The sequence below is a fragment of the Protopterus annectens genome, chromosome 9.part0 (assembly GCF_019279795.1).
Source record: "Protopterus annectens isolate FY-2018-M chromosome 9.part0, PAN1.0, whole genome shotgun sequence".
Lineage (NCBI taxonomy): Eukaryota > Metazoa > Chordata > Ceratodontiformes > Protopteridae > Protopterus > Protopterus annectens.
This window is the reverse complement of record NC_056743.1, coordinates 1,459,594,457-1,459,612,310: the sequence shown is the minus strand read 5'-3', so window position 1 is coordinate 1,459,612,310 and position 17,854 is coordinate 1,459,594,457. Positions and strand designations below refer to the sequence as shown.

The following is a 17,854-nucleotide window of genomic DNA, read 5'->3' as shown; positions in this document are numbered from 1 at the left end:
ATATATATAATTATATACATGTACATCAGTCTGTCAATACATTCCCCGCTCATACGCACTTACACATGCATAATGGTGTTTATAAGCTTCATCAGCATACTAGTGGTGCCTTATTCATTATAATGCCGACACACTCCAGTTATCTTGTAATTGGTATGCAGCACGTTATACAGCAGACAGATGTCACTATATGTTCATGTAGGGATTACGATGGTAATTGGAATGTGATAGTGTGATTCGACCCATCCCTCTTCTGCACAGCCTATTATTCCATGTACTGTCGATGTTTGTATGGGCGCATTCCAATTATTTATGTCAACAAATGGAAAGCATGTGTTACAGAATTTGTACATCAACATATATTGTTGTCTGCATGTGAGTATGCATATATACCTATTACGACCTAGCTGACATCCACGGGGCGGTCCATTAGAACCGGTCTATCCAACCTTGGCATGCCTGGATCCATAATTGCATACCCATAGTTCCCACACCTGCCACTACTCTACAGCAGTCATCTTTACTGTGGACGCAGGTGGATGCAGGTGGGATATGAACACATCCCTACACACTGGCCACTCTCCCCGTGTCGGGAAACATGTCATATGTTGTGTCAATCCATGTGTTATCAGGCTTGCACAACCTACTGTTCCATGTACAGCTACATCCTGGTTGTAATTGTGTTGCCCCATTGACTGGAAGTACAAAATTTTTGGTGTCCCGCAAGGGACGTTGCTGTCCATGTTTAAAGTGTAAACCTTGTAGATCTCTCCCACTGATAGTTTCTTGCCTGTGGTCTGGGAACCAGTGTTGTATTTACCTTTATTGTGTGTCTGTATGTCTCACCGGCCTAGCTGGGGGGGGGGGGGGGGTAAGTAGACATTTGTTGAGTGGACCTCCCACCAACATATGCTTGGTCTAAACATGTTATCTGTAACTGCTTTAGCATAACCTAGGTATATACATGTGTATCTCACTGTAACATATATATATATATATATATATATATATATATATATATATATATATATATATATTTACATTAATATATACAGACATCTGCATATGTATTCATACATGTATATTCATATCTTGCTGTTATATATATATATATATATATATATATATATATATATATATATATATATATATATATATATATATATATATATATATATATATATATATATATATATATATATATATATATATATATATATATATATATATATATATATATATATATATATGTATATATATATATATATATATATATATATATGTATATGTATGTACACATTAGTATGTCAATACATTCCCCGCTCATACGCACTTACACATGCGTAATGATATTTATAAGCTTCATCAGCATACTAGTGCCTTATTCATTATAACACCGACACTCTCCAGTCATCTTGTTATCGGTATGTAGCACGATATACAACGGACAGATGTCACTATATGTTCATGTAGGGATTACCGATGGTAATTGGAATGTGATAGTGTGATTTGTCCCGTCCCTCTTCTGCACAGCCTGTTATTCCATGTACTGTCGTTGTTTGTATGGGCACATTCCTATTATTTATGTCAACAAATGGAATGCATGTGTTACAGAATTTGTACGTCAACATATATTGTTGTCTGCATGTGAGTATGCATATATACCTATTATGACCTAGCTGACCTCCACAGGGCGGTCCATTAGAACCGGCCCATCCAACCCTGGCACGCCTGGATCCATAATTGCATACCCATAGTTCCTCCACCCCACCCATATTAAATTTATAGGCGTAACATCCATTATCCACTTGTTATCGCAGCCATGACACACCTTTACACATTTCCCTCTCCAGAGCTTTTGGGGCCCTACACACATTCTGTCCCACCTTGTGTATTCACAGGGTCTCCCGCCATGTATATTTGCACATACGTGCCTTTCCTGGTGTTATTTAATATGGCCATTTGTGCTTTCCAATTTTTGGAGGTCCCAGCATGGGTCTACATTCCGCCTGTGTGTAAAGTAGACCTAGCATTTCAACGATGTTACTCCCAGTGGTAATACCCTGCCTGTGGTATGAGTAGCGGTGCTCTGCTCACACCTGGGCAGCTTTTTATGACATACGCTGAAAGCACTTTATAATACTAACATTGCTCTTGATTCCCTTCACATCCCTTGTGTATACATTACTGTTACAACGTCCATACTTTATGTATATATATATATATATATATATATATATATATATATATATATATATTTCTCATGTATGTAGATATATATCTATACACACATATGTGTGTGTGTGTGTGTGTGTGTGTGTGTGTGTGTGTGTGTGTGTGTGTGTGTGTGTGTGTGTGTGTATATATATATATATATATATATATATATATCTATATATATATATATATATATATATATATCTATATATATATATATATATATATATATATATCTATATATATATATATATATATATATATATATATATATATATATATATATTACATCTGTGCATACAAACATACATTTCCTATGCTGGGAGCTGCTTACACCGGCACAGGCGCACTCGCCTATGCTTACTGTGCATTACATATGTTTACTGTCACTTATTTATGCTTATTTGTGCCTTATACATTATGACAATACCACTTTGATTGAAAGGAACTGGTTAACAGTCCCATGCGATATACATGTTCACATGTCAGGTTTACAGCAGAGCAACATTAATTCCACAAGGAAAATGATATGTGCTATTGTCGACCTTGAACCGTGAATGCCTTTTCGTTAGGCGGCTTCTCTAAACACTACACTATTGGAGTTCTGCCTCATTTATATGTATACCCGTGGTGCATAGTTACCCGAACACACACCACATCACTTCAATTACACAGCAGGCATCCATTTACCTGTTGGGAAAAACACACTACTACACATGCGTCATTCCCTATTCCCTACTGCTCTGGACTTGTGCTGCATGTTGACTCACTCCGAAGAAATTCAGACCTCTAGAGCCTATAGTCCTGGCACATACGGTTGTTCGATTTTCAGGGTGTTCATATGGTCTTCCAGGTTTAGACTTGTCCGACTGGGCACCAGGACTGTCCTGTACCTAGTTGAAAGTCAGACTTAGCAAGGGGAGATCGTTTGTTCCACTTTTAGCGTTCTACCTGTGGTTGGGGATGCAGAGGTGTGCTCACTGATGGCCATCCTGATATATAACAGCACTAACTATTACGGGGATTTCCTATATTGTGACCATGTTCATTCTTCATATCTACATATACATATACATATATATATATATATATATATATATATATATATATATATATATATATATATATATGTGTGTGTGTGTGTGTGTATATATCGGTCTGTACCTGCACATGCATATACACCTACATGCTCATTTACGTTTCCCATACCATTGAGTCATCGTCACCTACTGTCACACATACACGTTTGCTTACCCGCTTACATCTTGGGTTGCCACTTTTTCATATGGCCAAAGTGGAGCATTTTCAGGAAACACATCAGACTTTACAGGCCGACACATACCCACGGTCAGTACAAAGGTTAGAACTTTACTTATTTCCCTAAATGAATGCTTATTCTTGTAGCAGTTTGTTTGATTCACCTGTTTCTTGTAATTTTGAGTATTTTACATAAATAACTGTTTTATGCAACCGTTACATGATATATGGGACATATTTCCTACTATCTCAGGATATTTGCCACTGCATTATATTTGGTCTGGACACAACTAACAAAAAAGGGACTGTCCCTCACAAGGTGGGGCAGGTGGTAACCCCACTTACATCTGCTTTACAGCACCTTAATCCCCCTATATCCGACTGCCACTATGCAAATGTGTAAGGTATATATTCCCGATAATGCACGTGGGGAGACATGCATCACAGTCAGGTGTTTAATCCCGGTCGTAGGTTCTGCAGGACCGGCTGGAGGCTGAGCAGTCTTGTGGACAGCTACTGCTCATACAACTTGTGTTCAGATGTATACAAGACTGGACATCGTGTCATGACACCAAGTCTGTTTAGAACAGATACATATCCCATGAGGGATATCCAAAAATTGTGGGGAACGCTGACCATCTTTGCTTTATGGCTGTAAGGTAGGGTTATACATGCAAGGGATACATAGTTTGCAATCCTGAGAATGCCTAGGGTGAGACTGCCTATTAGATATGGGTAGGGGTCACTATGTGCAGATATGGCTGTGCCTATCTAGCAGCCCGAGTATGGCTGGTTTTGGTGGACATTCAGGAAGGGGGTGTGTGCTGTGAAGGGGATGATAGGTATTCAATTATGTATCCAGGTGTGTTGGGGTTGGATGGCTCAGTTCAGGCCAGACCATTATTTGGGTATGTGCAGGTAACGTTTCTGTACATGTGTATTGCACATTTTAATGTTCACATGTTTGTAGGATTGTATTGCGGATGTATATATTTGTTCTTTGGTTATCTTCCTGATTCACACACCGCTCCCTCGTAGTCCTCCAGTTCACCTATTGTACATCCACCCCAGTCTCCCATTGGTGATATATTACATTACCCGTCACCCCCCACCCCCATATTCCACAATCAACATTCATCCCTTCTCTAGTTGATGGCGCATGGCACAGTCAACAGAACACATTGCGTACACTACATATCTCTGGAACCAATATGATTGTGAGGTCTACACTAACATTTCAGATCAACCACATGCTGTACGTCATGCACATAGGTACTCACAAATACTTATCTTTCATGATATGGTAGGTAGACCTGGGTAACACCTGTTCATCTTTGGGCCGTCCTGGCAAGGACGTCTTGGACCGCGAATGGGCAGATATTGGGCGAATACTCTGACCATTGGTAGGGTTGCCACCTTTTCATATGGCCTGGATGGGACATTTTCGTGGCACACATCTGAGTTTACAGGCCAACACATTCCCACGGTCATTACAAGGGATAGTACTTTAGTTTCATGCCTACATATAAGCTTTTATTGTTGTAGCAGTGTACTTGCTTATTCTGTTTTGTTTCCTTGCTTATTCTGTTTCTTGTAACATATAGGTATTTTATATATGGACATACGTACTGTATGGGACTATTTCATAACATATGGGACATAATTATGTCCTACTATCGCAGGACATTTCACATTTATTATGAATTTGGTGTGGATACACCCGCCTAGAGGGGGACTGTCCCTCACAATGTGGGACAGGTGGTAACCCATACCATTGGGATAGGCATGGCAATTGTCGGCACGCTAACACGATACTTTTCACTTCCACTTGGTATAACTAGCAACACTACAATGGACTACGGGCATGGGGTTTTAAATACCTTTGTTCAAGGGATGGGGACTCAATATTCAGCTATGTGCCTTTGTGTTTACTTTTTATTGTGGTGTTCACAAGTTGTCTTGTATGCTTTGCATACATTTCACTATCCACGGACACTGACAGGAGTGATTACTATTGGAGGCAGGCTGTACTAGTCAGCATTTTAGATTGCGTGTATGCAGCCGACATGATCACGCCTCTGTGCAGCGCTTGGACACGCCCTCTGCACTCGTACACGTTTCCTATGCACGTGGCCATTATAGCAGCACGCCTTCATTAATATGCATTTGGTGCTGCTGCACCATCTCTATGCCGCACGGTCAGCGCAAGGCTAATGCCGTCCTTGCGCCGAGCTTCATGAATCCCGGGGTATGTTTTATTATGTAAACCTCCAAAAAGAAAATTCTACAGTATAGCTGCAGAACAAAAGAATCTTCTTCTTTTAACCAGAATTAAATCTTACCTTGCAATTCTGCAACAATCATTTACTCTCAGAGTAACATTATAAAGTTGGGTTGTAGAGTCTGATCATTTTTTTTTAAGGTAGCATGTTTTCAGGTCATGTCAGTTATGTATGAAAGAAGTAAATCAGCTATGGAGTGCAGCACACGAAGTAGGATCAACCAGTAAATCACTTTTTAATGTTCAACCACGAAAAAAACACACTTCACATTAACGCTGATGAATGATAAATGATTTTAATTAATTAATTATAAAGTGGAGTATTCATGAATATTTATGAGCCTAAAATGTGAATTGATTGGTGGATTTAAATTTAATTGAAATGTTTTTATTGGATTATTTGTGGGAACTGTGTTATATATATAATGTGGATTTATTAGAACTTTCATCTGATGAAGTCCAGTGTGGAGACGAAAACGCTATATGTGTTGGGAAGAGCGTTAATGTGAAGTGTGTTTTTTTCGTGGTTGAACATTAAAAAGTGATTTACTGGTTGATCCTACTTCGTGTGCTGCACTCCATAGCTGATTTACTGGTGTTTGGTGGAGAGCTGCCGTTTTTTTGAATTGTTATGTATGAAAGAAGTACTGACATTTATTTCACTGATATTTCACAATGTTCTGGAACTTTATGTTGAATGCCCCAGGAAAAAGAAATCCAAGAATATGCTCTTAGTTTAGAAGAAAATGATCCAAGGGAAGTGTTGCGGGGGGGGTGGGGGGGTAGATTTGGGCAAGTGTACTTGTCCTGGAAAATATAACTCAGTTCAGCATTTTAAGTTTTGTTATTCTAGTCTTGGTTCAGCATTACAGAATTTCGGTAATGTGAAACAGATCCACATATATATATATATATATATATATATATATATATATATATATATATGGATCTAGGACTATTGAACGAAAGTTCAATAGTCCAAATCCACAATCACCAAACACACTTTAACAACAGTGCTTTCACCGAAAAAACGCTTTTGTTAAAGTGTGTTTAAAAAACAAACAAAAAAATTACTTTTACGTTTTTGCAGGGGGCAAGCCCCCCTGCAACCCCCACACCCACCCTCACTTAAATATTTTCACTCCAACGTCACACTACAATGGGGAAAAGGGAATATTCCCTTATCCCAACTGTAGTGTGATCTCCACAACAGGCATACTTACGCGAAAGTGCCTTTCGGTGAAAATCACTTTCGCGCAAGTATTCCCGGCCGAATTTATTTCGGTTATGTTGCCGTTCAGTGATCCATACGGATCCCAAAGATATATATATATATATATATATATATATATATATATATATATACACACACACACACACACACACACACACACACACACACACACACACACACACACACACACACACACACACGTACAAACACACATATATGTGTATTCAGTTTGATAGGGGTTACAAGGTTAACTCATGTGAGAAGGGGTATAATACAAAATAAGAATGTGATTAAATATGGAAAAATATTGTATCCCCTAGCATCTATGTATTTGTTTTGGATAATTTAAAAAGTTCACTTAGCAGAAATAAATATGGTTTTAAGAATGCTGAATGTGAAAGTAAGGCAACATGAAATAAAGATATTAAAAAAGTAAAGATATAATAGAAAGAACATATGAATAAATTAAAGTTATAGAAAATAAAAATTGGAAATTGTGATACTGAAATAAAGGAATGGTGTAAAGTATAATGCAGAATTGTTATTTAATATATCCATGGAAAGAATTAAGGGAAGATATTAAACATCTATATCTATATGTGAATGAAAGAAAAGATATATATTATTTATGAAGCAAGTGATTCTTTGAGAAGATTATTGTTTAATGTCATCTGTAAAAACAGTATGAAATATAAAGTGGTAGAAGATAGAACATGTAAAGAATGTAATATAGAAGTAGTAACAGAACTTTTTGCAACTGTTTTTTTAAGAAGAAATACAAGTGTAATGGATTTGAAAAAATATGTAGATGGTACTACAGAGACAGTATGAAAAGGAAAACAAAAGTGAAACTGAGAAATGGAATGAGGTTTTGTTTATTGCTACGTGGATGTTATGGAAAAAGAGAAATGGAAGCTTATAGTATAAGAAAAACATAGTAGATGAAGGTGCTAAAGGAAGGCTGGCCACGGTGGTGAAGCGATTAGCATTGCCGCCTCACAGCAAGAGGTTCTCCAGTTCGATCCTCAGCTGGGGTGCCTTCTGTGCAGAGTCTGCCTGTCCTCCCTGTGGTCATGTGGGTTTCCTCCGGGTGCTCCTGTTTCATCCCACATCCCAAAGACATGCTGTAGGTGGATTGGACACTCTAAATTGGCCCTAGGTGTGAGTGTGTGCATGTGTGTTCCTTCCGTGGAAGGTTGGGTGCTGGGCTGGCAACTCAACACTGTAAAACTCCACTGCCAATCATGAGCAGACCGGTGATCCGCTGTAGCGACCCCTAACCAGGAAAAGCCGAAAGAAGAAGAAGGTGTTGAAGGAAAATAGAGGATGCTTATGGACAAAGGGATGGGGTGGATAAATATATTTTTTGTTTTAACAGGAAATTTTATTAAAATAATTTTGTGTGATTTTTTTTTTGATATTCCAAAATTAGGTTATGCTGATGAAAACAGAAAATGTGAAGGCAGGATATAAAGAATATAAACACAGTGGTGAGGAAATCATTCTATGTTGCACAACTTATAAACAAAGGTATAGCATCTAAGTCCAAGGAAGTCATTGTTCCACTGTATTCAGCATTCATCAGACCTTTCATTGAGTACTAACAAAAAAAGCCAAATACTGCTTGCATCACGGACTCAAACTCAACTTTATTATAGCAAAAAATAAAAACACACGGACTGAGCGCTTTCTTCCCTTCAACAGGGATTTCATCAGAATCAAATATAAACCATTGAATTCACCTTTATATACTCCCCTCATTAATAATTAATTAATTACATCATCCCTTACATTAACTTCTTTTACTTGCTCTAAAAGGAAACCACACTCAATATTCCAAGGTTATAAAAAATACATTCCTAATCCTTAAACACTATCTAATGCCTAATTTAATAAATTTAATATACAAGGACTTTGTCTATGTCTCTGATGCAAACAGGTAACCTGTAAATGGTTCATCTCCCAGGCCAGGGTGCATATTATATACTCAAACTTTTAAAAGTTCGAGTCTCATATGATCGACACCATATGAGCAAACTTTCAAAAGTTAGAATACCTAATAAAAAAAGAAATAAACAAAAAAAAACCTACCTGACTGTTTTAAGATGGGGACCAAGCCCCTCCTGCCCTCCCCCCACATGGGGGGCAAGCCCCCCACACCTCCCACTCTTTGAATATACCAACTTCGAGATTGCACTACTCGCACTTATCTAGGGAGATCGGCGTTAAACTTTCGAGCTTTCAAAAGTTAACCCATATGGTGTCGACCATATCAGAGTCAAACTTTTGAAAGTTTGTTCTTCTGATATAGACTCCCAGGCCATGCTTACACTTATCAAGGGTATGAGAACTCATCAGAAATTTGGGATGCATGGCTAGGCTTAAAAATGCCCTTGTGGTCATTAGCCTAGTAAACATCTATGAACCTAATAGTGTGTATGATTTGTAATTTTGCAAGCAGTGTAAATAATATGACTATATATTTATTTATTTATTTCAGTTTGATGATCGGGGAAGTCTACTGGGCCATGAAGAGCCCATTTTCAGTGGAGGCCCAGGGAGAAAAGCTCCAAAGACATGTTACAGTTATACAGACATATAGTATAAGCATTATTGTTAGGCTAGCAATACATCATAATACATACATAGAACAGCATAATTCAGCATATTAATACACAAAGCAGTATAACATAATTGTTAGTCTGGGAATCCAGTACAATACAGACTGAGAGGAGATGCAGGTAATGGAATTATGTTGTGAAATTTTGCATGTACAGAAATAAGTTTCATTTTGATATAGGAACATCTAATTAGGTCATCCAAGGTGCAGTAGGAGAATTGTCTTGACATAGGTGGGTAGCTTGTTCCAGAGTATAGGAAGTCTCTGGGACAGGAATCTATCCCTTCAGCATGTCCTGTTTATTGTGATGACAAGAATTAGGTTCCTAGAGCATGTAGCTCAGACAGATTGGAATTTCTTTAGGTGTAGCATGTCCAACAGCCATGGGTTTAACATAGTTTTATATGTTAGGCAGAGATCTCCTCGAAGTAGGTGATATACTACAGAGTAAAGCTGGAGTTTTTTGAGATAGTCAGTGTAGGGCATCTGTTTGTGAAAGAGGTATATAAAGCAACCCTCACTCTTTTTTTTTTTATAAGGGCCATAAAATCTCTTATATCCACCTGAGCCCCCATAAACTCAAGAAGATGGAGCCTCAGATTAATGTCTCATTCAAAAGACAGCATACTAAAAAGTGCAGCACCCCACCCTCAACCTATGCTGCACTGCAGTGTCAGTAATTTGAAAATTAATCCACTCATTAGGAGTGGTAAAAGAACACACAGTTTTCTAATTATCCAGCGCCCAAGATGAGTTTGTTACCTGTTGAGCCACTAACACTGAATTGCAAAAGTCACCTTATATATTGTATCATATCCCCATTTCCTTTCTACCTGGGCTTGTTTAATTCTGAGTAGTCACCAAGCAACCAGCATTCTTTAATGCAGCAAAGCCAGGGGAATGAACAAATGAGCCACCAGTCTCCCTTTGTCTAATTAAGAGCATTCATGTAGTAATTAACATGTGTGCCATACTCATCACTATTAGTAATTTGTTTGAATTCTGCATTCTAGACATAATGATGGCTACTGAACAACTCAGCTGAAGATTCTAGGTGGGGAGCAGCCTTCTGCTGAAGGTAAAGCAAGGACAGAGTATAAGCTGGCACTCTCCTCCATGACCATGGAGTACTCCAGCAGCCACTGCAGCAGCCTTTAATACTGGAGCTTTTTACATATGATAGATCAGCTGAATGATGTGCATATCATTCTCATACCCACAAATGTATCCCAAGCCAGATTTATGAACATTACACACTTAGTACTAGCTCTGTGTCCCACATAAGCTTGTTATAAGTTTTGCTTAGCTGATGCCCATTACTACATAAATGAACACTGAATTAATCAATGATAAACAAGCAAATAACTGACACATCTGAAATACAAGTTATTTTATTAATTCAAGTTCCTTCAGCATGAATTAAATAAATGCCAGGCCTGACCCTGTTATCAGAGAAATCTGTGTACTAAAATGATTTTAGATTATCAATAGACTGTTTCTGCTCTTTCTCTGTTTATAGTTAAGTACTAAACTAGCTGCTCTTGTGGTCCATTTTAAGCCTAGCCAGTGCAGTGGATAGCATTGTTTCCTCACAGTAAGAGGATCTCCAGTTTGATTCTTCGCTTGGGTGACTTCTGTGTGAAGTCTGCATGTCCTCACTAGATTCATGTGAGTTTTCTCTGGGAGTTCCAATTTCCTCCCACATTCCAAAGACATGCCCTATGTAGACTGGATAGTCTAAACTGACCATAGGTATGGGTGTGTATGTGAGTGTGTGGTGTGGTAGAACAGCCAAAGCAGATCTAGCCACCTGGTGGTATGAACCTTGGTTCTAGATGATAGTTGCTGTTGAACAGACACCCCAACCCCATGTATAAAAAGTGTGAAAAGGGTATGTGGATGGACGGATGGATGGATGGATGGATGGAATTTTCCTTTTGGTGTTTGAATTAACCTTTCCCAATTAGGTAGAAATTGACCTTACCCTTCCTATTGTCAATAATTATACATTACCCGTAATGGAATTAACTAAGATTATACCGTAGATAATTTGAGGGGACCCATGTATGGGATAAAGCATATAGGAGCTGCCTCTGTCTTTTCATAGTACGGGGGCAGTACTGGGGCATATTTTCTGTTTCCCATCAATAGATCCAAGATATGCTAGAATACGGACAGGGATGAGCATTGTTTTATAGCCTAGGGATGATAAACTTGTATTTTCAATCTCTAGAAACCACTTCAGTGAGCACTGTCTATATATTGAAACCACACACATTGTCTGTCCAGTCCCTCCTTTTCCTCCACCTGTGTGTGTTTGTAGTTTCTTCTTGTACTTTCAGAATGATCTACTTAGCCTCAAAGCTCATTTGTATTTTCATTCTGGCTCCATCTCACACCTTCCCCCATTTTGCTCATTGCCTCTACAGCAGTACCCCTTACTATTGTGGGAAGGGTTAACATTCTCTGACTCATTTCCTTCTATATATTTTAAACATACCGAGGCTGGACACTTAAAGTACCTGTATCTAATTACATTATCAGACATCTGTGCAGATACCCTCATTTATTCTGTTATCAGTCACTGGAACCAGAGTTTGACTGAAATAAAATGTGCACCATGTTCACTTAAATTATTTTGGTGGAAGTCAAAACATCTGTAGATGAGGCCTTATTAAGTCCTGAAGATAATCCTGACGCAATTGCCTCAAAAATGAAGCAGCCTCATTTGAAATAAAACAGTCACTCTGACAATACTATTCATTTAAAGTGTGAAAGTATCACAAATTTGCAAAACAGTAATAATGACAGTTATAAGAATTTAGTAAAATTACCTTTTTCACAGACATATTGAAGTGATTCTGTACAGGATTCAGTACTCCATTCTCCATTTTCTGTAATTTGTACACATGTTTGTTTTTGTCCAGATGAGATTGTTGGGTTATCATATTTCCAAAAACTGGAAAAAAAAAAGATTTAGTAGCAGTTGATATACCTTTTAGTTGAATAATGTTTAAATCTATCATGACTTTCTATTGAAATGTCTGCATTTGAAATGACAAGTGCTGGAAAGAAAAAGAAAAAATGAAACTATTGCAGATGAGTGAATCTCATTCATTGTTCTTCTCCTTTAAACTTCTTTTTTTTTTGCTGGAGGACAAGCCCCCCACACCACCCAAAATGATATAACACCAGGCTTGCCATTCATCAGAAAAAAAGGAATATATAAGGAAATGACCGACTTGGGCTTAATATATGTAAGTCCATTTTGACATTTCATGTGGTTACTGTTTACCATACTTAAGTCACCTGTTTATTGCTGAAGACGAAAACCCTAGCTGCACCATGGGTAATGGATCCATGTACTGGAGAAGTTGGCTGGGAGGGATGAGAATTAGTGCCATAATTGCCAGTCTGAATGGATGCTATAGCAAGGACTCACTGTTGAGGTCTAGGTGTCCAATGGCAGGTAAAACAGCTACCTCCAAAAAGGAAAGTACTCCAGTCCTTTTCTATTATTACTTTTTTCTGTTCCAAAGAAGAACTCACATCACTAATAGTCTTCTTCTTCTACTTTCGGCTTTTCCTGGTTAGGGATCGCCACAGCGGATCACCTGTCCGCTCATGATTGGCAGTGGAGTTTTACGGTGTCGAGGTGCCAGCCTGGCACCCAACCTTCCACAGAAGGCACACACTTACACCTAAGGCCAATTTAGAGTGTTTAATCCACCTACAGCATGTCTTTGGGATGTGGGAGGAAACTGGAGCACCTGGAGAAAGCCCACGCAACCACAGGGAGGACATGCAGACTCTGCACAGAAGGCACCCCAGCCGAGGATCGAACCAGAGAACCTCTTGTTGTGAGGTGGCAATGCTAACCGCTGTATCACCATGGCCGCCCAACTCACATCACTAATAGTAAACATCAATAATATACAACATTAACAACAGATAACACTACAGATGTAACAAACATCAAACATCCAGCATATGTTTATATTCAACAGAGTTTATGCTAGGCATACTTAGGATATTCAGAGCTCTGTTCACTTTTTTCCAGTATTCTAGAATTAGTCTTTTCTTAGTAATAGTAACAAAAATAATATTTGTCTTAACATCTGCAAAAATGGATTCACTTTATAAGCTTGAAATTCTGAAATCTCGAATTACAGAATCTGGAGCCCATAAAGTAGAAAATCCAAATACCCGAAACTATACAATCACAAAACCATAAAATCCCAAAACCGCAAAAATGCAAAATTCAAACTCCCAACACTTTCAAACACCATTACAACACACACATACACCTACACACACACACACACACACACACACACACACACACACACACACACACACACACACACACACACACACACACACACACACACAACTAAATAAACACACACACCTACCTGCGCCCCCCCCCACCCACTTAAATATTTTAACTCCAAGGTTACACTTCATACACACAGACACAAAACGCCACCACACAAACTACATTCCTCTCACACACACATCACAGTAAAAACACACTAACACACACTACAGCCCCTACCCAACAACGTTAAATATAAACACTTACCTGAATCCATGAACACAGCACAACACCAGGACCGCTAATTCAAAATCTCCCGCATTCGAGATTTTGAATTTCACGCTTCTGGGGTTGCAATCTTCCGATCCTTCCACTTTATGAACTCGAGATACTGAAATTCGAGATTTCAGTATTTCGAGCTTATAAAGTGTTCCTGCAAAAAACATATAAACATTATCAAATTAAAATGTATGCTAATTTAGTTAAGCTTCAGCATTCTCATTTTTTTTAAAAGAAACATAATCTGTCTCTAACAGCTCTGGACCTCAGTACAAGGCTACCAGCAGCGGACAGCTGAGGCAGACTAATGTCTACACTGCCAAGAGTGCAGAGTATACACAGAGATCATCAAATAGATCATTAAGGGGTCACATATACACAACTGGCCACCTAGCCCTGAACCAATCAACTATGCTTTCAGCAGTTATTCTATTTGATACTGGCTACATTTTTTAACCATTAGTCAGAGCTCATTTTATGACCCAATAATTAACCTGCTTTTGCCAATGTAACAAATATGCATTTTTCTGATTCAGCTCTATAAATAACTGAAACTCTCCATTTTTTTGCAATACTGCTCAAAACTAGCACATAATTACAATAAATTTCATAACCCAGTAACTAGTACTTTAATGTATTTTTATTTATTTATTTTTTTATTTTGCTGTTGTTTACTGGCTTTAACTGACAGTGTTTAGTCTAAAACCCTTTTCAGCAGAAGCCCAGGGATAAAAGCCCCAGCATATTATAAACATTTTAAACAGACACTCAGTAATATATTCATATAGATATAAAGTAATATACATGGACAATTAAATGTACATTTACTAATTAGATTACGTTCATATGAAATAAAGGAAATTATTACTTTTAGTTATGCATTTAGTTGATGTTGAACACTGAACGTTTAAAGAGCTGTATTAGTGGGATTGTCAAATAGATAATAGATCTTGTGAGTAGTGATTAGACATTCAAAGAAATGAAAATGAGGGAAAGAACCTGGGTGTTGGCTGAAAAGGGTCAACAGACTAGACTACCTGCCCAGTAAACAAACTGAAAATAAATCTAATAGGGGAGAAAATGCCAATATTGTAGCCAAGAGGTGAGGCATTAAGCAGGTTTATATATATATATATATATATATATATATATATATAAATGGGTCTACTTCTTTTGACCTAACTTTCATTTGCCTGACACTCATTTGCCTGACCCCATTTGACTGAAATTTCATTTGCCTGACACTTCATTTGCCCGACACTTCATTTGACTGACAAGTATTATTAGCAAGAAAATGGAATATGCCCCCTTCCCCACTGTAGTGCGACCCTGGAGTTAGAATATATAGTTAGGGGGGGTGTGGGGGGCATATGATATTGTTAACTTTTGATGTAAGATTGCTTAGTAAAAGAAAAGTAAGTGGGGGATTTGCCCCCCACACCCCCCTAACTATATATTCTAACTCCAGGGTCACACTACAGTGGGGAAGGGGGCATATTCCATTTTCTTGCTAATAATACTTGTCAGTCAAATGAAGTGTCGGGCAAATGAAGTGTCAGGCAAATTAAATTTCAGTCATTTGGTCTCAGGCAAATGGGTGTCAGGCAAATGGGAGTTAGGTCAAAAGAAGTAGACCCATATAAATATATATATATATATCTATATAAATAAAAATGTAAATGTTCGTTTGTTCAAAATCTTAAATCTCCGAAAGTTCTTCACTGATTGCTTTGAAATTTTCACACAATGTTGCATTCGAATACGCTCGTGTTTTTATATACCTACTATTATATAGATGTCACACGTTGCATTCGAATACGCGCATGTTTTTATATACCTACTATGGATTCTATATATTTGTATACAAATATGCAATTTTATATGTTTTTGTTATAACTTTCTTACTTCTTTTTCAGTGCAATCGATCTGCTTTAGTTCCTGCAAATAATGCCTCGCAGAAGATCAAACTTAGGTCGTGGTACTCGCGGAGTGGAAGCAGTGCGACGAGTAATTGCAAATCAAACTGAGGAAGAATGGGCATCAGCAAACGAGTGAAACAGACAAAGGATGGCTCAAATATGTGCCTAGGAAGCAGCAGAGCGACGTGCAGCCAGACGTGAGGATGCACGGTTGTGAGCACAGCGATCGCGTTCTGCAGCTTCAGATCTGCTTCGTTCTCCTCGATCGACACAAGCGGACAAAATAAATGCTTGCCTGAAATACTCTACTTTGTGGTGACACATAAAGACATTAACATTAACTACAAATATGCGTGTCCAGCTGCAAAACGATCGATCAGCTGAGATATTCTCACATCAATTGCTGGAAATTGGGAATGGAAAGGTGACGGTTGATCTGACCTCAGGACGAATTTCATTGCCTCATAACTTCTGCAATTTAGTGACGTCAAAAGAAAAATTGGTTGAAAACGTATTTCCCAATATTCAAACCAATTATAAGAATCACGATTGGCTGACTGAACGAGCTATTCTTGCAGCCAAGAACAAAGACGTCTACGAACTTAACAATATTATTCAGTCTAACATTCAAAGCGAGGCAGTCACATACAAGTCCGTCGACACTGTTGTAGAAGCAGATGAAGCGGTTAATTATCCAACAGAATTTTTGAATTCACTCGATCTGCCAGGGATGCCACCGCACATATTGCAATTGAAAATCGGCATGCCAATTATCATGTTGCGAAATATCAACCAGCTAAAGCTTTGTAATGACACGCGGCTTGCAGTAAAAAAATTAATGAGCAACGTCATAGAAGCAACAATCTTGACAGGACCTTTCAAAGGTGAAGATGTCCTCATTCCTCACATTCCTATGATTCCAACGGATATGCCATTTCAATTTAAGAGATTGCAATTCCCAATTCGATTGGTGTTTGCAATCACCATCAACAAAGCTCAGGGACAATCTTTAGAATTGTGCGGTTTAGATCTACACATGGATTGCTTTTCACATGGACAATTATATGTTGCGTGTTCTAGAGTCGGCAAACCAGACAATCTCTATATCTGCACAGACAATGGAACAACAAAAAAATTGTATACCCACAAGCATTGTGAAATTAAACATATTAGAAATGTGCGCTTTCTCTTTTCTTTCTTTTCCATTTAACCAGACTGAGCCACAGCAACGTGTGGCCGGGTACAGCTAGTATATATGTATATATATATATATATATATATATATATATATATATATATATATATATATATATATGTATATATATGTATATATAGATATATACACACACACACACACACACACACACACACACACACACACACACACACACACACACACACACACACACGGGTTTACTTCATATGATAGAAAGTTCATTTGATAGAAATTCATTTGACCGAGACCATAACACCGAAAGTTCAAAACACTGAAACTCATAACACTGAAACATTACAGTAAAAGGTATATGCCCTTTTCCCCACTGTATTGTGATTCTGGTGTTAGTATATATAGTTAGGGGGTGTGTGGGGGGCATAACCCCCCACATAGTTTAGGTAAATATTGTTTTCTGCAAAGTGTTATTCATTGCAGTTATAAGTATCCATGTGTATGGTTTAAATGCATGAAGTATGTGGGGGGCTAAGTCCTCCACATTCCCATTGTGGGGGG

General features: G+C 38.1%; 1 protein-coding gene across 5 annotated transcripts in view; it reads right to left on the bottom strand.

Annotated features, from left to right (window-relative positions):
* Window positions 1–17,854, bottom strand: part of LOC122812119 (adhesion G protein-coupled receptor E2-like) — a 1,702,710-nt gene that overhangs the window by 1,079,375 nt on the left and 605,481 nt on the right. For all 5 annotated transcript variants that reach the window (XM_044084406.1, XM_044084405.1, XM_044084408.1 and 2 more), the window contains exon 5: window positions 12,444–12,568. In XM_044084406.1, the coding sequence (XP_043940341.1) occupies window positions 12,444–12,568 (125 nt within the window). The remainder of the gene's footprint in view (window positions 1–12,443; window positions 12,569–17,854) is intronic.